This window comes from Raphanus sativus, chromosome 4, assembly GCF_000801105.2.
Source record: "Raphanus sativus cultivar WK10039 chromosome 4, ASM80110v3, whole genome shotgun sequence".
Classification (NCBI taxonomy): domain Eukaryota; kingdom Viridiplantae; phylum Streptophyta; class Magnoliopsida; order Brassicales; family Brassicaceae; genus Raphanus; species Raphanus sativus.
Window position 1 is genome coordinate 18,999,066 of NC_079514.1, and position 22,549 is coordinate 19,021,614.

Genomic DNA, 22,549 nt, shown 5'->3' on the forward strand with positions numbered 1-22,549 from the left:
TGTTGTTGTTGTCCATTCTTGTTAGACATCGTTGTCTTTGTCCACGTTTCTTTACTTTGACGTCAGGTAAAACAGTGAAAGCACTTGCCGCGTGGGGCCTCTGTTTTTGGTATTAGGCATAATCTTTTGCTCTTTTTGGTATATTCTTTTCTTTCTCTTGTAACAATTGTATATCGTAAAATAGTTATCATTTATGGTGTGGACGGTGTATACTAACAGTCAAATCGGGTTGAGTCTCACTTGAGTTACAACTTATACAACTCCTATGACTATCATGGTTCGATTTCGTAAAAAAGAATTATTAGAAAAGGATGTAATAAAAACTAACGGTCGAAACTCACTTCAGTCGAATCTTTCAAGCAATAGTTTCAGACAGAACATCAACAACTGGATTGAAAACGAGTTCGCGTCAGATTATTACTATGCTTTTTTGATAAAAGAGGAGTTTTCAAAAGTTGAAATGATTCTTTCATTGAGACTTTTTGCTTTCACGGTTTCACCATTGTCCGTTGATTCTCCTCCACCCGAAAATGGAACGGGTTTATCGATGACCCATACATTATTAGGCTTTGTGATGTGGAGCTGACACTAACCAAATAATCAAACATATAATAAACTAACATCTCAATATATGTTTTAGAGAAATAAAATATAATAACAGTACTACACAAAGCTTGAATTTGTAGCTCATTGGTGTATTAAATGTAATTACTCTACATTAAACCGATATTTGAAATTTAGTTGGTTGTGTGAATTACCAAATATAAAATTATTAAACAGAACAATTTTGTTAAGTACTATCTTCATAAGTACTGGTTATTTTCAAATCTAAAAAAAACAATAAATCGGATAAAATGAAAGGTGCATAAGTAATATTTTATGTACTGCATGAGCAAGTCCTAAGTTGACGTATGGAACACTTCACTTCAATACATTTTTGTTGTTTAACATTTGATAATATATTGATGTTCTATCTACTAACTCATGCCATCCTTGGAAAAAGAAAAAAAAAACTCGTGCCATTTTCTCGTTAAACCCTTTTATTTGTTTTGCTGTTATTATGCTGTTTTAAACCTTGCTAATCTTTTTTTTTAACACCAAACCTTGCTAACCTAAGACTAGGGCTGGGCATTTTATCCGTTAAATTTGATTCGATTCGTTATCCGTTGCTATTCGATTCGAAAATTCCGAATATCCGTAAGCTTTCGAAGCAAAGCAAATACTAAAATTCAATATCCGTCAAAATCGAAGCAAATCACAAATATTAAAATTTTGGGAAGCGAATATCCGATCCGATCCGTCAATATATAAATACATGTATATTTTGATTATATTTAAAGTTTTAAATGTATAAAATTATATAATTATTATTCTAATATATTATTTGATAGATTCTATTCATATTATTATTTATATAAAAGTATTACATAAAAGGAAGAGAAAATATTTACGATAATTATAATTTTTTTTTAAGTTTTGTGTTATTATAATTTTAACTAAGTTTAAAAATTTACAAAATATGAAGATTCATTGCTTTTTTTAATTTTTATCTTTTATATCATGCAAAAAATATATTTTACAAAACAAATTTGTATCAAATTTTTAAGATTATTTGTATTAATCAAAACAAATGAGAGATCCGTAAGTATCCGCGAATATCCGCAAATATCTATTTATTTTCCGGATATCCGTTTTTCCGAATATCCGTATTTTTCCGAAGCAAAGCAAATCGAAAAATCAGATATCCGTAACATTCGAAGCAAATCACAAATACCTTCAAAAACCCGAATATCCGATCCGTGCCCAGGCCTACCTAAGACCATGAGTTTGCGACCTATAGATGAGTTCGTTTAACCAAAATTAAGACAAAAAGTAGTCTATTAAAGTGGTGACAGGTTAAGTTAATTTTATAATATCAACTTTTTATCAAACAATTGGATATACCGTTGAGAATGATGCACATTGACTACTCGTTGACTACACGTTGCAAATGTCGAAACCTCTCTCTCTCTCCCCCTTTAAATATGTATCTCACTCTTTGCTTCTTAGCTACATTTACATTTTCTCAGTCTCACAAATCAAACAAAAGAGAGAGGCACACAGCTATGAACCGACAGAGTTTGAAGAGATTTCAGTTCCGTAGATGGGGAAAACGAATCGGAAGCTCAACCACGACGGCCTCAACTAAGCTAGGAAACGCAGAGGAAAGAACAATTGTGGCGTTTGCGTTCTCATCATCATGTTTTGGGAAACCTCCTCGCGTTCTCGTGAAGCAGTTTGTTTGGAGGTTGAAATCGCGTTTGAGACTGTCGAGGAAGATTGATAATCATAATATTCAGTGCAGCTACGATCTCCGGAGCTATCATCTGAATTTCGACGACGGTTGGTCCCGTCGACGATAGTTTTAATTTCTATGGATATATTATATTTATGTATCTTTATCTATGGATATTGTCTTGTTTTGTACATATTAAAAGTCCCAATCTAAAAACACTTTGGTTATCTTCGTGTTTAGTTTTCGCACGGAAGAAAATTGCAAGATCATTTTTGTTCATAGGCTTTTTATTTTTATTTTGGTTCAGATCCATATGCTTTGTATATTGTGTCGAATATACGGAAAACATATCTTAGAAAGATACCGATGTTTTATGTTTGTTTCTTCTTTAAAAAAAAATGTTTGTTTCTTCAAATTAAAAGTTTTAGATTTTCATTTAGTTTTGTGCACATATAAATGTCGAATTTCAATGTAAATTTGATGTTTTATTTCTTAGGTTTCACGTACCCCTCAAAGTAAATGTAGGGAGGTTATCTTTGTACACAAAAATGGAGAGAGAGTCAATTAGTGCACAACTACAGATATATTAATACAAGAAATGTTATATTTGGTATTACAAATTTATAAATTGTGTTATGAAACGTGTAAAAAATCCTAAAACATACAACTACAAGAGAAAGATGGCGTAAATTTGACCTTAATCTTGTTACTTTTTTTTTTTGGCATCGAATCTTGTTACTTATGACTTGTTTATCAGTTATTTTGTTTTGGTCAACTAAACTTGCATTTAAATGGATAAAGACCGGCCCATTACACAAAGAAGATTCCTAAGAATAGATTTTGCTAAAAAGTCAGCTTGTCCATTCTTGGCCCGTGAAAGAAAGCAGAAAGATGATTCGACAAATAGAGATGAGAGAGTTTCGATATCTTTTAAAATACCATAGATCTCTTTCTCGAAGAGCTTGCCGTTGATTGCCCTGATCAGGGTTTGATTGTCGGAGTAAGTCCGGAGGAGGGAGACTTTTGAAGCTGTAGCGTCCTGAAGAGCGGTTCGGATTGCTAGCGCCTCAGCTGCCAGTGGAGAGGCGACATTACGATGGATTCTAGCCCCTTGCATGATCCTGTAGCTTGGAGGTCCGGCGTCGATCCACGCGAGTCCTGTTGTTTGTGACTTCTTGTCCCAGGCTGCGTCAGTCTTGATGATCGTAGTCCCGATCGGCGGAGGCAGAGGAGACCCTAGGTGAGGTAAGACAAAGTTCGATCCTTGTGTCGTTGTTGAGCTTTCCTTTTTGTGCGATTGAGCTTGACTCCATTCTCTTGCTAGCTTGATTACTCTAATAGCTGTCTCTTCCACAGTGTAGCTCCGTTGTTCGAAGATAACCACATTCCTAGCAGTCCAGAGCGCCCAAAGGATCAACGGAAGGATTGGAGTTGTTACTCCTAGTGGTGAGAGGCATCGGTTATTTCTGAAGGCGACCAGTGCAGAGGCAACATCTCGGAGGATTGCGATGTCTATCAGTTGCTTCAGTTGAATGTAGTCCCACACCTTCATAGCAAACTCACACGTGAAGAAAATGTGAGTCTCCGTTTCTATTTGTCCACATCTGATGCATTTTACTTCTTGAGTAACACCTCTACTTTGCAGGTTTGCTCCAAGTGGTATCGCTTTTTGGATAGTAGTCCACAAGAAGGTCTTCATCTTGGGAGAGAAGGCTCCGTTCCAGACGTCTTTTATCCAGTTGAAGTCACTCTGGTTACTTGCTGGCGTTGCGCTTGGGCCTTTGATAGAGTGGTATCCCGACTTGACACTATAGATACCATTTCGTGTCGGGTACCAGAAGTAACTGTCTTCTGCTCCTGAGATGCTCGGTTGGAGGCTCAGAATCATCGGAGCTAAGGCAGGGATGACTTCCTCAATTCGCTTGCGGTTACAGCTAAGCTCTGTAGTGAGCAAGTCAAATACTCTCAAATCGTTATCATCTTCAGTAGTAGTTCCACACGGTAATGTCCTCTGAGTTAGTGAGACCCATGAGTCTTTCCAGACCTTGGTTGATCGACCATTGCCGATGACTTTTCCCATGTTTTGTTTCGGGAGGTCTCTGCCTAGTAGGATTCCCCTCCAACCGTGGGAGCAAGACATGGCAGTTGGTGTGTCCAGGAAGCTATTGTTCCTACAATATTTGCCGGTTAGTACTCTTGCCAGTAGACATGATGGATTGTTTAGGATTCTCCATGAAATCTTTGCGAGGAGGGCTAGGTTGAAGTCTTGAATTTCTCTGAAGCCTAGGCCCCCCCTCCGCTTTCTGCTTTGTCAATTTACTCCAAGCCACCCAACTCATTTTACGAATCTGATCATCCTTGTCCCTCCAGAAACGAGTTAGGACTGATTGTATCCTTTTACATAGGCTTGCAGGGAGGAGAAAGCAAGACATGCTGTACGTGGGGATTGCTTGCAGGATGGACTTGAGCATTGTCAGTTTACCCGCCTTTGAGAGTCGCTTGGATGCTAGGCTTGAAGCCCTCTGTATGATCCTGTCGACGATGGCTGTGAAGAGATCTTTCTTTTTGCGCCCAAAGTGCTCGGGGAACCCTAGGTACTTGCCGTTTCCCCCCTCTTTACTTATTCCAAGGATACTCTTTGCTGTTGATCTTTTTTCCTGAGAGGTCTTCTTTGAGAACATAATTGATGACTTTGATGTATTGATTTTCTGACCCGATGCTTGTTCATACTCCTTGAGGATTAGGGCTAAGGTGGAGCAGCTCTCTGGACTTGATTGGCAAAAGAACATGGTGTTGTCTGCGAAGAGGAGGTGGCTGACTCCCGGGCTTCCTCTGGCTACTCTGATCCCTTGGAGAGAGCTGTTTGCTTCTGCTTCCTTGCACAGTCCTGTCAAGACCTCGCTACAGAGGATGAAAACATAGGGAGACAATGGGTCTCCCTGCCTGATTCCCCGGTAAGGCTTCACATCCCCATAGACACCATCATTAATTAAAAATGAGTAGAATACCGTAGTGATGCATTGTAGGATCATCTCTGAGAACTTTTCATGAAAGCCTTAGGAGGACCACTTTAATAAAATCCCACTCCATTCTGTCGTAGGCCTTGCTCATGTCGGTCTTCACTGCCATGGAGCACTTTTTCTCCGCCATAGATAGCTTTAAGTAGTGTAGTGTTTCGTGAGTTATTAGCACATTATCCGCTATTGCTCTTCCTGGTATGAATGCTGATTGGTTTTCTGAAATAACATAGGGGAGCACTTGCTTGAGGCGGATAGAGAGCACCTTAGAGATAATTTTGTAGAACACGTTACACAGAGCAATAGGTCGGTAGTCTGCAACACTTTTAGCTCCTGTGGTTTTAGGTATAAGCCTGACATGCGTGGTGTTTAGTGAACTTGGCAGGTGCCCTGAGGAGAAGATAGACTGGATTTCCTGCACCACTGATGCTCCGACGACGTCCCAGTTTGCTTGGAAGAAGCTTGCAGAAAACCCATCTGGACCAGGAGCCTTGTCGGGGTGAATTTCGAACAGAGCTGCTCGTATCTCCTCTGCAGAGGGGTCTTTTATCAGTTCCTGATTCATCAAGGGGGAGACTCGTTCTTGCAGCGCTCTCTGTATAATGTGGCTTTTCTCTGAAGGGACTGAGGTAAATAAATCCTGATAGTAGTCACAAATAACCTCTGAGATTTGCTTTTCCTCATAGATAGGTTGTCCATCTTTATTCTCGATAACAGAGAGTTTGTTTCGTGCCCTACGACCTTTAGTAACTGCGTGGAAGTACCCCGTGTTAGAATCTCCTAGGGCAAGCCATAATTGCCGGCTTCTTTGTTTCCAAAACTCCTCCTCCGCCTTGTATACTTTTAGAAGCTTCCCATTTAGTTCGTAGATGATAGAATCGTTTGAGGTGGTTGATGACATAGCAGAGTCGAGTTGTTCCTTTAGTGTGTCTACTGTCTTCATACTGTTTTCTTGGAACTTTCTGCACCACCTGATAATCGCTCTTCGGCACATAGATAGTCTAGTTTCAACGTCTAGGTGGGAGAACTGTCCCCATATATCAGATATGATCGTCTTAACCTCTGTGTTATCTCTTAGTCTCCTATCAAATCTAAAAATTTGGTTTCCTTTTCCTCTTGTAGGATCCAAAACCGAGAGGAGGGGCCTATGATCTGAGCCTTCGTACCGAAGATAGTGACTTCTACAGGAGGGAATACATCTGCCCAGTTGATGTTTCCCATTGCCCTGTCAAGCCGGCAGTGAACGAGGTGGTTGCCTCTTTTTCCTCTCCAGGACAAGAAGTCACTCGTGTGCTTTATATCGAAGAGGTCATTTCTGGAGATGAAGGTCCTGAAAGCCCCAAAGGTACCCTCTGCTCTCTCAACTCCTCCTGATTTCTCCCCATTATCGATGATGTCGTTGAAGTCCCCTGCGAGGAACCATGGCTCATCTGAGGCAGGCGCTAGATTACTGATTTGATTCCACACTTCCTGTCGTTTTAAATGCTAAGGTGCTCCATAGACGAATGTGGCTTGGAACGATATGCCCTTGTGGAGAATCTTTGCATCTATGAAGTTATCAGAGGCGGAGATAATAGAGACCGTTAGTTCCTTCTTCCATCCTAGGTAAAGGCCTCCTCCTCCTGCAGAGTGTGGTGGTACTATGTAGTGGTGGTCTAGTTGCATACATTCCAGTTCTTTAAGTACCATACTCTCTTGATTTTTCGTTTCCATTAGGAACACTAGATCAGGGTAGTTTACTTTTCGAAACTCCCTTAGATGCTGGACTGTTTGGGGGTTTCCTAACCCACAACAGTTCCAGCTCACCACGACTAAGGAGCCGGGGGAGGGGATCTGTGAAAATCCTTCTGCTTCTTGTTGGTAGGAGGGATAATCACCGTATTAGGTTGTACTGAGGAGGAAGATGCCGTGCCGGTATTAGCTTTAGATGAAAGGGAGGTTTGACGTTTCTTAGTTGACTGAGATATAGCTGGGGAACGGTGTGTTGTAGCCAAGTTTCTCTTACGTGTACTAGCTCCTTTTAAAGCTCCAGGGCTTGTTACATAGGCGTTGAGCCTTGCTGGTTTTACTCTTCTTCTAGTCGATTGACCATCTTGTGTAATCCTTGCAGGGGCCTGATTGTTGGAGCTTTTGGAAATCTCAAGAGGAGGCTGGCTCTCTGAAATATTCTCCACAACAGGAGGGGGCAGACTTGGAGATTTCGATGCAGATTGAATTCTTCTTGTTGTTTCCTCCATAAAGCCTTCTGTGTCTCCCTGTAGAACTCTCTATCTTCGAGCCACATTTTCAATAGGATCAGCGCAACTGAGGTATTGTGCAGTAACGTTTTGCAGCTCTTGCACAATATTTTCTTGCGTTTTATCCGCTTCTGTTGTCCTCTCAGTCACTGTAGGAGTCGAGATAAGAACTGATCATTGTTGGGCCCGAATATGGCCCGGGAGCTGATTATTCGATAATAAAAGATGATGATGGGCCGCGATAAGCCCATCGCGAGTTCGAAGTCTAAAGAGAGCTAAGCTGGAGCCGAAGGCTGAAAGCTAAGGATCCTAACTAAGGAGGTCACGACGAAGAGGAAGCTCACGTCACAACAAGAAGAAGCGCAGGACCCGGTCAAGGGGAAGCTGTTGCGGATTCCATCTCAAGTGGAGAAAATCCCGGAGGTCAGTTGGAGACAACTTAGAGAAGTCCAAGGCTATAAAAGGAGAGAGTCGAAGACTAAGAAGAGGATCCCGATCCAACTCATATTTTTACTCAACATTCACCAAAACATTCTTATCATAATACTCTTGTAATTTTTATATTCATCGAGAGATACATCTTCTTGTAACCATTCTTTTATCACATTATCAATACAAATCCAATTCATTCTATAAGTTCTTACGGGATTCAGCCCACATTATCTTTCCCTAACCTTTCCTAAACATAAAACCTGATCTAAAATCTAGGTGTGAGTTTTACCCCTCACAATTGGCGCCGTCTGTGGGGAAGAAACAATCGAATCCCTTACTCTAACTTAAGGATGAACCCTACCGATCAGACAACAAACCCGTCTGACCTTAACCTCCTGATTCAGAGCGATGGCTCACTGAACGACGGAGGCTCTAGTCTCGTAATCACAGAGCCTCAACGTAGCGACCACCGATCTGGGCAACAGCTTACGGCTGGCGCTCAAACGAGCCAAACTACAACCAGAGGAACTAACCCAAGATCATCGGGTGGAAACACTCCCGAGCTCCCGATCACCGAGAATCCTCAGCAGCAGGCCATCCCGAATCAAACGGAGGCTCAGCTCTCTGAGATCCGCCAGATGATGATACAATTAGTAGACAGAGCTCAGGAAAGTGAGCGCACGATGCATCAGCTGACTATACGTCAGCAACGATTCGAAGAGATAACTAGATCTGTAAACGCAACAACCCAACCACCGCAACGTCAAGCTCCGGAGGTCATTTTTCATGATCGATTAACCGATCCCTCATTTCCCCGAGCACGTTTAAACTTTTCCCCTGATAGCACTGTCCCGGAAGGACGCGGATCTGCTTTCCAGACACCTCATACTGGAACAGCTCCCGTGTTTAATCCACCTAACGCCAGTGCTATGGGAAGTAACATAGCGACAACTAGTTCCACACCCGGCCAGGTTACTGACAGGAGTACTCGTTTACCTCCTCCGCCGCCTGATCCTAGGTCCGGAGCAGGAATATCCTTCCCATCTGGGGGCAGAGCGTCAGCTTCGGTTTATCAAACCAGAAGCTCAATCCCGAATGGGGACGGTTATCAAAGGATAGATTCCGATAACCCAAGAAATGGCGAGCGACTTAGCCCACCAACCGCATGGGAGGATGAGCCAACTCGATTCCGTCAGGAACCTGCCCGTCGGGAACCTGCGAACGATCCAAACGTCCTTCCGTTTGAAGGACCTGAAGCTATCCGTAGATATATGGAGCGAACTCACACGGCTCTCCAGAAATTGGGAGCTCAAGTCCATAAAGCTACGAGCTCAGCTCCCGAAATCGATAGCTTGATCGAGGAAACCCGTGGAACTCCATTCACGGACAGAATCGCCAGCTCTCACATAAGAGATACCCGAAAAATCAGAATTCCTGAGTATGATGGGACTTCCGACCCGAAAGCCTATTTGAGAGCTTTCCGATTGGCAATCGTTAAAGCCCATTTCACACAAGAAGAATGTGAAGCAGGTTACTGTAGGACATTCGCCGAAAATTTGGTCGGAACAGCCCTTGAGTGGTTCTCCGGTCTCGAGCCAACCTCGATAGACAATTTCGATAAATTAACTAACGCCTTCATGAAGCAATACTCAACCCATATCCTGAAGCAAGCCTCTGAGGCCGACCTTTGGAAGGTCAGTCAAGGACTGGGAGACTCATTACGAGTCTACATTGAGAAATTCAGGGCAATAAGAACTAAGCTCTCGAATCCTAACAACCTAGTCGCCATCGAGGCCCTTAGGAGAGGTATGTTCTATAGATCGAAATTCTGGTCAGAACTAACACTCAATACTCCTCCAACTATCGATGACGCTCTTCATAGAGCCACCAAATATATTACTTTGGAGGAGGAGACAGCTGCACTGGATAAACTCCACAAGAAACCTCAGAATCATTCGAAAGGTGAATCCTCTGAGACTAAGGGACCTCATAAAAAGGGTAACCCTCGAAATAATCATACTCAGGGAGAACATTCCTACGCAATCAAGGAAGACAAGGAAGAGAAACCTGTTGCAGCAGCAAACAAAACTCCCTGGTCAAAAGGCTTTGATAAAGGCAAACGTTGCTTTTATCACGATTGCGAAGGACACTCAACCGAGGAATGTTGGGACCTCCAACGCCAGCTGGCAGCTAAATTCGCAGCTGGAGAAATAAAGGGCGTGGACCTTAAAAAGCCATCACCTTATCAGAAAAGAGGCTCCAGGGACACTTCCCCGAAACGCGAAAGGTCACCTGAGAAGGAGACCGATTCGCCACCCCCAGCTCCCAAGAAAAGAGTCGACATGATTCTTGGGAAATTCCCCCAAGGAAAAAGTTTACAAGTCGAAGCTCTCTTGAGCAAACCCTCCCCTCAATCGAGCCCCGACTCGAGGGTGGACTGTATCCTTGGAGGATCAGACATATGTCAAGACTCCGTCAATTCCATTAAGAATCACGTGCGGAAGGCTGTGTCTAACACTGGACCTAAGCCTCCTAACCCCGAGTCCAATACTAAGATTTCTTTCTGGGAAAGCGAGACCTCGAATCTTGACAGACCTCACGATGATGCGTTGATTGTCACCCTGAACATCGTAGGATACGAGGTTCCTAAGCTCATGATAGACACATGAAGCTCTGTCGACCTCATTTTCTATAACACCCTAAAAGGGATGGAAATAGACGACTACGAAATTATTGGACAAAAAGCTAACCTCGTAGGCTTCTCCGGAGAAACAGCTACCTCATTGGGAACTATCAAGCTCCCAGTCATAGCTGGTGGAATAATGAAAATGACCAACTTAGTAGTCATCGATAGACCTTCCCCGTTCCACGCGATTTTGGGAAGACCCTGGATTCACAAAATGAAGGCAGTAGCCTCAACGTACCATCAGTGCGTAAAATTCCCAACACCTGAAGGGATAGCTACCATACATGGTAGCCAGAAGATATCTAGGATCTGCTATTTGGGAGGATTCGAAATCCTCAAAAAGTCCCCCCAATAGCAATTACAGATCCAGGAGGGTCGCGAAATGCAACAAAATATTCGAGGTCCCCCCAGGAACCTAACCGAAAAAGTCTGCATCGACGACTCTGATCCTGAAAAACAGGTGAGCATCGGGTCCGAGCTACCTCCTGAGACAAAAAAGGAGCTCATTGATATTTTGAAAAGCAATGTCAAAACCTTTGCATGGTCCACCAGCGACATGAAAGGAATAGATCCGAACGTCACCACCCATAAACTAAAAGTAGACCATACTTTCAAACCGATCAAACAGAAGCGTCGTAAGCTAGGCCTCGAAAAGGCTCAAGCTGTTAACGACGAAGTTGACCGACTTACGAAAGCGGGGTCCATTCGAGAGGTACATTACCCCGACTGGTTAGCTAACCCGGTAGTGGTAAAGAAGAAAAACGGGAAATGGAGAATCTGTGTAGACTTCACAGACCTAAACAAAGCTTGTCCTAAAGACAGCTTCCCGTTACCTCACATCGACCACCTGGTTGAAGCAACAGCTGGCCATCGACTCCTATCCTTTATAGATGCCTTCTCAGGGTACAACCAAATCATGATGGATCCTGAGAACCAGGAGAAAACTGCGTTCATAACCGAACGAGGAACCTATTGTTACAAGGTTATGCCATTCGGATTAAAGAACGCAGGAGCTACCTATCAGAGGCTAGTAAATAAGATGTTCGCTGGACAACTTGGAAAAACCATGGAGGTCTATATCGACGACATGCTAGTCAAATCCTCAGCTGGAGAAGATCATATCTCCCACCTAAGGGAATGCTTCGACATCCTTAACAAGTACGATATGAAGCTCAATCCCACTAAATGTACTTTCGGGGTACCCTCAGGCGAGTTCCTAGGCTATCTCGTAACCGAAAGAGGCATTGAAGCCAACCCGCAGCAGATAGCAACCTTCCTAGAAATGCCGTCACTTAAGACGACCAGAGAGGTACAGAGATTGACTGGACGAATCGCGGCATTGAATCGATTCATATCCAAATCCACCGATAAATGTCTCCCGTTCTACAAGCTTCTAAGAAATAATAAGAAGTTCTTTTGGGACGAGAAATGCGAGGAAGCCTTCAAGCAATTGAAAGCATATCTCTCCGAACCTCCGATCCTATCTAAACCAGTAGTAGGAGAGCCATTGTACCTATACCTCGCTGTATCAACTGCTGCAGTCAGCGGCGTTCTGGTACGAGAGGAACAAAACGAACAAAGATCCGTCTATTACACCAGTAAGAGTTTAATAGACGCCGAAACAAGGTACCCCGCAATGGAAAAACTAGCTCTAGCAGTCGTAACAGCTGCCAGAAAATTGCGACCTTACTTCCAATCGCACTCGATCATTGTAATGACCTCACAACCATTACGAATGATATTGCACAGCCCTAGCCAGTCAGGGCGATTGGCTAAATGGGCCATAGAGCTCAGCAAATATGATATCGAGTATAGACCTCGAGCAGCAGCGAAAGCTCAGGTCCTTGCTGATTTTATCATTGAACTGACATCCGAGCAGTTAGACTCCGAAATGAAATCTCCGAAGTGGAGCCTATACGTCGACGGAGCCTCATCAAAACAGGGCTCCGGTATCGGTCTAAGGCTAACTTCCTCAGCAGGAGAAACCATTGAGCAGTCATATAGACTCGGATTCAGCGCCTCAAACAACGAAGCTGAATATGAAGCACTAATCGCAGGGTTGAAGCTCGCCCTAAGCCTCGGAATCCGAGAGCTAAATGCTTACAGTGACTCACAGCTAGTAGCTAGCCAGTTTCACGGAGAATATGAAACGAGGGACGAAAGAATGGGGGCATATCTCGAAGTCGTCCAGAACCTCACTAGGCAGTTCGACAAATTCGAGCTAACGAGAATCCCACGAGGGGAGAACTCCTCAGCGGATGCGTTGGCTGCTTTAGCTTCCACGTCAGACCCCCTTGTAAAACGGATCATACCCGTAGAAGGAATCGAGAAACCAAGCATCGACATAGCTACTAAAGCTGAGAAAGAGAGCAAACTAACAGCGCAACTCAAAGGTACCTGCCCTGAAACGGTAGCTACCCAGGTTTTCACAACATTTTGGTTTCCAAAAACCAGAATATGCAGCTCTAAAAAACATACCTCCGGGAACACAATCCAAATCATGGAAGATATTCCTCGAAATTCAGACTCCCTAGAGCCTGATCTCAAGAATACCCCCGGGGGCACCAACTCAGACCCAATTATCTGCAGAATTAAAACCAGAAGCCGTACAGCTCTCAAAAATTCATCTGGAGGTATTCCTCGGAATTCAGACTCCCTGGAGCCTAATCCTACCAATACCTCCGGGGGCACCACGCCACCAGGTCCCGAACAGGAACCTCCCTCGTCTCTTCATAACAAAGTTGTAGGAAGAGAGGATTGGAGAATTCCAATCACGCAATACATCCTGGAGGGAAAGATGTTGGGCCCAAATATGACCCTCTAGCTAGTGATAGACAATAAGAAATGATAACGGGCCGCGAAAGGCCCATCATGAATTCAATCTTCAAAAACAGCTAAGTCAGATCCGGAGGCTGTGAGCTGGAGATGTTCATCAGAGAGGTCAAGGAAAAGAGGCAGCTCGTTGACAAGTAAACAGGCGCAGGACCCGGTCAAAGAGGTAGCTCGTGGACAAATAAATAGGCGCATGACCCGGTCAAAGGGGAGCTTTTACAAATCCCTCAAATCACGGAGGGGATCTCGGGAACCAGTTGGCTACGATCAAGCGGGACCTGAGGCTATTTAAAGAAGACATCAAACAATAATTAAGGGATCCGCATTCTCTACGATTCATAAGCAATAGCTCTCAAATTCATTACTTTCCTTGTAAACGTTATAAACATCTCTTGTATACAATTCTTACAAAAATATCAATAAATCATTCATTCATTCTACAAAGTTCTTACGGGATTCAGCTCACGTAATCTTTCCCTAATCTTTCCCTAATCTTAACCTGATCTCAAAACCAGGAGGTAAGTTTAATCCCTCACAATTGGCGCCGTCTGTGGGGACGAAACAATGGAATCCCTTACTCCAACTTAAGGATGAATCCAGTCGATCAGACAACAAATTCATCTAACCGATGAACAGTATCCCGGTGAACAGTACTCGTATGAACAGTACTGGAAGAACAATATCTCGATGAACAGTATCTCGGTGAACAGTATCTCGATGAATAGTATCTCGATGAACAGTATCCCGATGAACAGTATCCCGATGAACAGTATCCCGATGAACAGTACTCGGATGAACAGTACTGGAAGAACAGTATCTCGATGAACAGTATCTCGATGAACAGTATCTCGATGAACAGTGCTGGAGCAGCCAACACGAGAACCTCCAGTGGGATCGATCCAGGGCTCCCAGCCCTCGTTACCCCTCAGCACCAACCTGCTCCGAACCAGACGGAGGCTCAGCTCTCTGAGATCCGTCGCATGATGATGCAGCTGGTAGAAAAAGCTCAAGAAGGTGAGCGTACAATGCAACTGCTAGCCGCTCGGCAGCAACGATTCGAAGAGGTCACTAGATCTCTAACCGCAACAACCCAACCACCGCAACGTCAGGGCTCGGGAGTGACCTTCCGAGATCGAATAACTGACCCCTCGTTCCCTCGAGGACGTCTCGACTTTTCCTTGATAACAGGGACCAGCTTTCCAAACGCCTCATGTTAGAACAGTTCCCGTGCTCAGTCCACCCCTCACCAGTGCTATGGGAAGCAACATAGCATCGACTAGCTCTATTCCCGATCAGGTTACTGGTCAGAGCGCTCGCTTACCTCCTCCACCACCTATTCTTAGGTCAGGAGAAGGAGTATCCGACCCGTCCGGGGGCAGAACGTCAGCTCCGGTGTTTCGGGCCAGAAACCTAAACACGAATCCGGGCGAACATCAAAGGACGGATGCTGATCCTACAGCTCGCCCCACTAACCTAACTCGTCAAAATAACCCAATAGCCAGTGAGCAAATGAGCCCACCGAGCACTTGGAAAAATGATCGAACACGATTCCATCAGGGACCTGTTTGCCAGGTACATGTTCGTCAGGTACCTAACGATGACCTGACTGTCCTACCTCTAGAGGGACCTGAGGCTATTCGTAGATATATGGAGCAGACTCACGCAGCTCTCCAAAAGCTGGGTGCTCAAGTCCACAAGGCAACGAGCTCAGCTCCCGAAATCGAGAGCTTGATCGAAGAGACCTGTGGAACTCCATTCACTGACAGAATTGCCAACTCTTACATAAGAGACACCCGAAAAATTAGGATCCCCGAATACGACGGGACCTCAGACCCAAAGGCTTACCTGAGAGCCTTCCGGTTAGCTATCGTGAAAGCTCACTTTACAAAAGAAGAATGCGAAGCAGGTTACTGCAGGACATTCGCCGAAAATCTAGTCGGAACAGCCCTCGAATGGTTCTCTGGTCTCGAACCAAATTCGATAGATAGCTTCGACCAGTTAAGCAACGCTTTCATGAAGCAATACTCGACTCATATCCTAAAGCAAGCATCCGAGGCTGACCTCTGGAAAATCAGACAGGGAGTGGGAGACTCACTACGAGCCTACATCGAAAAATCCATTTTACCAGGTCGCCATCGAGGCTCTCAGAAGAGCTCTCTGGTATAAATCGAAACTTTGGTCGGAGCTAACGCTCAATCCTCCCCCAACTATCGACGATGCTCTTCATAAAGCGTCTAGATACGTCACCTTGGAAGAGGAAACAACTGCACTGGATAAGATCCACAAGAAACCCCAGAATCACCCGAAAGGTGAAGCCTCAGAAGCAAAAGAACCTCATAAAAAGGGGAACTCTCGAAACAATCAGACCCAGGGAGAACATTCCTATGCAATCGAGGAAGATAAGGAAGAAAAACCTATCGCCGCAGCAAACAAAATTCCCTGGTCAAAAGGATATGATGAGAACAAACACTGCTCTTATCACGATCGGAAATGGCACTCAACTGAGGAATGTTGGGACCTCCAACGACAATTGGCAGCTAAATTCGCAGCCGGAGAAATAAAGGGAGTGGACCTTAAAAAGCCACCACCTTATCAGAAAAGAGGTCCCAGAGACACCTCTCCAAAGCGCGATAGGTCACCTGAGAAGGAGACCGATTCGCCACTTCCAGCTCCCAAGAAAAGAGTCGATATGATTCTTGGAAAATTCCCCCAAGGAAAAAGTTTACAAGTCGAAGCTCTCTTGAGCAAACCGTCCCCTCAATCGAGCCCCAACTCAAGGTGAACTGTATCCTTGGAGGATCAGATATATGTCAAGACTCCGTCAACTCCATTAAGAATCACGTACGGAAGGCTGTGTCTAACACTGGACCTAAGCCTCCTAACCCCGAGTCCAATACTAAGATTTCTTTCTAGGAAAGCGAGACCTCAAACCTTGACAGACCTCACGATGACGCGCTGATCGTCACCCTGAACATCGCAGGATATGAGGTCTCTAAACTCATGATAGACACAGGAAGCTCTGTTGACCTTATTTTCTACAACACCCTAAAAGGGATGGAAATAGACGACTACGAAATTATTGACCAAAAAGCTAATCCCGTAGGCTTTTCCGGAGAAACAACTACCTCATTGGGAACTATTAAGATCCCAATTATAGCTGGCGGAATCATGAAAATGATGAATTTCATAGTCATCGACAGACCTTCTCCGTTTCACACGATCCTAGGAAGACCTTGGATCCATAAGATGAAAGCAGTAGCTTCAACTTATCACCAATGTGTGAAATTCCCGACACCTGAAGGGATATCTACCGTGCATGGTAACCAAAAGATCTCCAGGATCTGTTACCTGGGAGGATTCGAAATTCTCAAAGAATCACCCCAATAGCAATTACAGATCCAGGAGGGTCGTGAGATACAACAGAATATTCGAGGTCCCCCTAAGAACCTCACCGAGCAAGTTAGTATCGACGACTCAAATCCTGAAAAGCAAGTGAGTATCGGATCCGAGCTACCTCTCGGGACTAAGAAGGAGCTCATCGACTTTCTAAAAAGCAACGTCGGAACTTTTGCATGGACCACCAGTGACATGAAGGGTATAAACGCCGACGTCACTACTCACAAGCTTAATGTAGACCCCACTTTCAAAACGATCAAACAAAAGCGTCGCAAGCTAGGCCTAGAAAAGGCTCAAGCTGTTAACGACGAGGTTTACCGACTTACGAAAGCTGGGTCCATTCGTGAGGTACATTACCCAGACTGGCTAGCTAATCCAGTAGTTGTAGAAAAGAAGAACGGGAAATGGAGTCTGTGTAGATTTCACCGACCTAAATAAAGCTTGTCCGAAAGATAGCTTCCCGTTACCTCACATCGATCGTTTGGTCGAGGCCACTGCTGGCCACCAGCTCCTGTCCTTCATGGATGCCTTTTCAGGGTACAATCAAATCATGATGGATCCCGACGATCAAGAGAAACTGCATTCATAACTGAATGAGGGACCTATTGCTATAAGGTCATGCCATTCGGTTTAAAAAATGATAGAGCTACCTATCAAAGGCTAGTGAATAAAATGTTCGCTGGCCAGCCCGGGAAAACCATGGAGGTCTATATTGATGATATGCTAGTCAAATCCTCAATTGGAGAAAACTACATTTCCCACCTAAGGGAATGCTTCGATATCCTCAACAAATACGATATGAAGCTCAACCCTGCTAAGTGCATCTTCGGGGTACCTTCAAGCGAGTTCCTCGGCTACCTCGTAACCGAAAGAGGCATCAAAGCCAACCCGAAACAGATAGCTACCTTTCTGAAAATACCGTCACCTAAGACAACCAGAGAGGTACAGAGATTGCCTGGACGAATCACAGCATTAAATCGATTCATATCCAGGTCCACCGATAAGTGCCTCCCATTCTACAAACTTTTAAAAAATAATAAGAAGTTCTTATGGGACGAGAAGTGCGAGGAAGCCTTCAAGCAATTGAAAGCTTACCTCTCCGAACCTCCCATCTTGGCCAAACCAGTAATGGGAGAACCACTGTATCTGTACCTCGCTGTGTCAACCGCTGCAGTTAGTGGTGTGCTGGTACGAGAAGAGCAAAACGAGTAAAGACCTGTCTATTATACCAGCAAGAGTCTGATAGACGCCGAAACTAGATACCCTACTATGGAAAAACTAGCTCTAGCTGTCGTAACAGCTGCCAGAAAATTGCGACCTTATTTCCAATCGCACTCAATCGTCGTAATGACTTCACAACCATTGCGAACAATTTTGCACAGCCCTAGCCAATCATGACGATTTGCTAAATGGGCAATAGAGCTCAGTGAATACGATATCGAGTATAGACCTCGAGCAGCAGCAAAAGCTCAGGTCCTTGCCGATTTCATAATCGAGCTAGCTTGCGAACAACTAGACTTGGAAACGGAAGCTCCGAAGTGGAGTCTGTACATTGACGAGCCTCGCCAAGACAAGGTTCCGGCATCGGTCTAAGGCTGACCTCCTCAGCTGGAGAAACCATCCAACAATCCTACAGGCTCGTATTCAGCGCTTGAGGATGAATACGAAGCATTAATTGCAGGATTAAAACTCGCCCTAAGCCTCATAATTCGAGAGCTGAACACTTATAGTGATTCACATCTTGTAGCTAGCCAGTTCCGTGGCGAGTATGAAACAAGAGACGAAAGAATGGGGGCATACCTAGAAGTTGTCCGGAACCCCACTAAGCAGTTCAACAGATTTGAACTAACGAGGATCCCACGAGGAGAGAACTCCTCAGCAGACGCGCTGGCTGCTTTAACGTCAGCATCAGACCCCCTCGTAAAACGGATCATACCTGTAAAGGGAATCGAAAAGCCAAATATCGACATAGCTACCAAAGCTGAGATCGATAGCAAGCCGAAAGAGCAAACGGAAGGTAGCTACCCCCAGACGGTAGCAACCCAAGTTCTTACAACCTACTGGTTCCCAAAAACCAGAATTCGTAGCTTTAAAAAGCATACCTCCGGGGGCAAGATCCAGACCTCGGATTCACCTGTCCACGCAGCAAGGACCAGGAGTCGTTCTGCTTTTGAAATCGCATCCGAAGAAACGACCCAGACTCCGGAGAACAACACCAGAACTGGAGATATTCCTCAGAATTCAGACTCCTTCGAGCCTAATCCGACCAATATCTCCGGGGGCAATAAGACATCAGGTCACGACACTCAGGGACCTGAACAAGACACATCAGGTCACGACACTCAGGGACCTGAACAAGACCCACCCTCATCTCTTCATGACAAAATCATTGGGAGAGAGGATTGGAGAATACCGATCATGCAGTACATCTTGTAGGGTAAGATCCCCCTCCCCAATAAGTGGGAGGCCCGAAAACTCAAAGCATTAAGCGCAAGATACTGCATAATCGAGTCAGCCCTCCATAAATGAAGCATTTCCGGACCTTACCTAAAATGCGTCAATGGCCTCGATGCTATCAATCTTATGAAAGAAATGCACGCATGCTCCTGAGGAAACCACTATGGGGGCAGAGCTCTAGCTATCCGAATCAAAAGACAAGGCTATTTCTGGTCTACCATTATCGCTGACTGCGAGGTTTACTCCTCTTCATGTGATAAATGCCAAATTCATGCACCGATTATACATCAGCCTGGGGATAAATTATCCTCAATATCCACTCAGTACCCGTTCATGAGGTGGTCCATGGACATCGTAGAACCACTCATAACGTCAGAAAGAGGAAGGCAGAAGCTACGCTTCCTCTTGGTCTTGACAGACTACTTCACGAAGTGAATAGAAGCTGAAGCTTTCCAACAGATAACTAGATTCGAAGTCGAAGGATTTGTGTGGAAAGACATTGTCTGCCGCCACGGCGTCCCGTATGAGATCGTAACCGACAATGGAGGACAGTTCATTTCTCGCGACTTCAAAGCATTTTGCGACAAGTGGAATATCCGCCTTACCTTCTCAACACCTCGACGACCTCAAGGTAACGGTTAGGCGGAGGCTGCTAATAACTCAATATTAGCAAACCTCAAGAAACGCCTCGGAACCAACAAGAAAACCTGGTCTGAAAAGATACATGAAGTACTTTGGGCATGACGAACCACCCCGAGAAAGGCTACAGAGGAAACCCCTTTCTCTTTAGCCTACGAAATGGAAGCTGTCGTTCCGGCGGAAACCTCCACTGGGAGCCTCCGTCGAGAGCTCTGTACGTTTGATCCCGAAGCTAACGACCAACTCTTATCAGACAGCTTCGATTTAATCGAGGAACGACAAGACCAAGTTTTGCTTCGGATTCAAAACTATCAGCAAGCAATGACTCAACATTACAGTTCCAAAGTCAGGCCCCAACAATTCGTTGTAGGTGGCCTAGTACTTAGGAAAGTTTTCGAAGGAACCAAGGAACCATATGCTGGGAAACTAGGGACCAATTGGGAAGGTCCTTACCGGATTATCCACGTGGTACGATATGGCGTCTATAAGCTCCTGAAGGTACGAACCGAGGTACCTGAAATCAGATCGTGTAATGCCACAAATCTGAAGAAATACTATCATTAGGTACTTAAATTCCTCGAATTATGTTAGCCTTGACCCCTTGACTGGGTACGTAGGCAATTGTGTTATGAGTGTAACCCTAATCTCATTTTAACACTATTTCCACCATGGCGAAAGGGGGCATATGTTAGAGAACATATAGCCCAAACAGCGATTGTATGATTATTGTGATACCATGTATCCTATTATCAATAAAGCAATTATCTTCGATACCTTGACCTTCGAACTAACTCAGGTCTCTACGAACCTGAACCTAAGGTCTTAAAATCCTTCGAACAAATTCAGGTCTCAATGAACCTGAACCTAAGGTCTTAAAACCCTTCGAACAAATTCAGGTCTCAATGAACCTGAACCTAAGGTCTTAAAACCCTTCGAACAAATTCAGGTCTCAATGAACCTGAAACTAAGGTCTTAAAATCCTTCGAACAAATTCAGGTCTCAATGAACCTGAACCTAAGGTCTTAAAACCCTTCGAACAAATTCAGGTCTCAATGAACCTGAAACTAAGGTCTTAAAACCCTTCAAGCAATATCAGGTCTCGACGAACCCGGACCTAAGGTCTTAAAATCCTTACCAAATCTCTAAGGTCTTAAAATCCTTACCAAATCTCCAAGGTCATAAAATCCTTGTCAATTCTCCAAGGTCTTAAAATCCTTACCAAATCTCTAAGGTCTTAAAATCCTTATCAAATCTCCGAGGTCTTAAAATCCTCATCAAATCACAAAGGTCTTAAAATCCTAAGCAAGTCTCAACGGATCTTAAAATCCCACAAACAAATTCAGGTTCCCAAGAACCCCCTCCTAAGGTCTTCAGAGTAGCTCAGGTTCCTAAAAACCCGGAGCTAATCTCAATGTTTCAGGAACTCTTTCTAAGGATCCTCGTAATCGAATGTACTCGAAATCTTCGAGACCTGATAAGTCATTGGACATTGTATATAATAATCACGATACATGTCCTAACCAAAACTTCCACTTGACAAAAGTCAATCTCATCCAAGAAACGATCAAACCAAGTCAAATGACTTAATATGAAAAACAAAACCGAAATTTGAATAAAAGGGTTTAAAAGCCTCCTAGGCTAACGAGGGTTCAGAAGACCCTAAGGTTTAAAAGCCTCCTCAGGCTATAAGTCTGAAACGTAAACAAAGCCCATTGGGCAAAAGTCATGAAAAGCAACATTACAATTCAAAAAGAGCTGCAGCTCTTAGCCATCATTATCACGGGAGCTCATCCCGACATCCTTGTCTCCCTCGACTGGATCACTTTCTTTGGCTGGATCTCCCTCATCTGCCTCTTTGTCATCGCCCATCTGGGACGTCTCGACTGGAGCTGAATCAGGACCCACCAAACCTAAGTTAGAACCATACTCTCCAGAAAAGGATAGATTAAACATGTTAATCTCGAAAGTACCTGAACTCTCTGAGAATCGAGGAATGGGAAGCTTGCTGGCCGAGAAGTCGGATACTTGCTCCTTTTCATACGCAATCGTAGCCATCAGATTAAGCAAAAGAAATCTTCAATAAAGATAACTGTTGCTCGAGATCTCAACAAAAAGATTGATGCTCGGCGGCAAGGTCTAGCTTCCGAGATAAGGAATCTTATCTCGAAAGCTGGGGGCAACTGTCGGGCCCAAATATGACCCCCTAGCTAGTGATAGACAATAAGAAATGATAACGGGCCGCGAAAGGCCCATCATGAATTCAATCTTCAAAAACAGCTAAGTCAGATCCGGAGGCTGTGAGCTGGAGATGTTCATCAGAGAGGTCAAGGAAAAGAGGCAGCTCGTTGACAAGTAAACAGGCGCAGGACCCGGTCAAAAAGGTAGCTCGTGGACAAATAAATAGGCGCAGGACCCGGTCAAAGGGGAGCTGTTACAAATCCCTCAAATCACGGAGGGGATCTCGGGAACCAGTTGGCTACGATCAAGCGGGACCTGAGGCTATTTAAAGAAGACATCAAACAATAATTAAGGGATCCGCATTCTCTACGATTCATAAGCAATAGCTCTCAAATTCATT

At 44.3% G+C, this 22,549-nt stretch overlaps 2 protein-coding genes across 2 annotated transcripts; one reads left to right on the top strand and one right to left on the bottom strand.

Annotated features, from left to right (window-relative positions):
- Positions 1 to 1,829: 1,829 nt before the first annotated feature.
- Positions 1,830 to 2,636, top strand: LOC108851755 (uncharacterized). The gene has a single exon (XM_018625219.2). The coding sequence runs from the start codon at positions 1,953 to 1,955 to the stop codon at positions 2,400 to 2,402; it is 450 nt and encodes a 149-aa protein (XP_018480721.1). The 5' UTR covers positions 1,830 to 1,952; the 3' UTR covers positions 2,403 to 2,636.
- Positions 2,637 to 3,062: 426 nt separating this feature from the next.
- On the bottom strand, positions 3,063 to 4,355 carry LOC108850518 (uncharacterized). Its single transcript, XM_018624040.2, has one exon. It carries the CDS (start codon positions 4,353 to 4,355, stop codon positions 3,063 to 3,065), a length of 1,293 nt encoding a protein of 430 aa, XP_018479542.2.
- Positions 4,356 to 22,549: the final 18,194 nt, after the last annotated feature.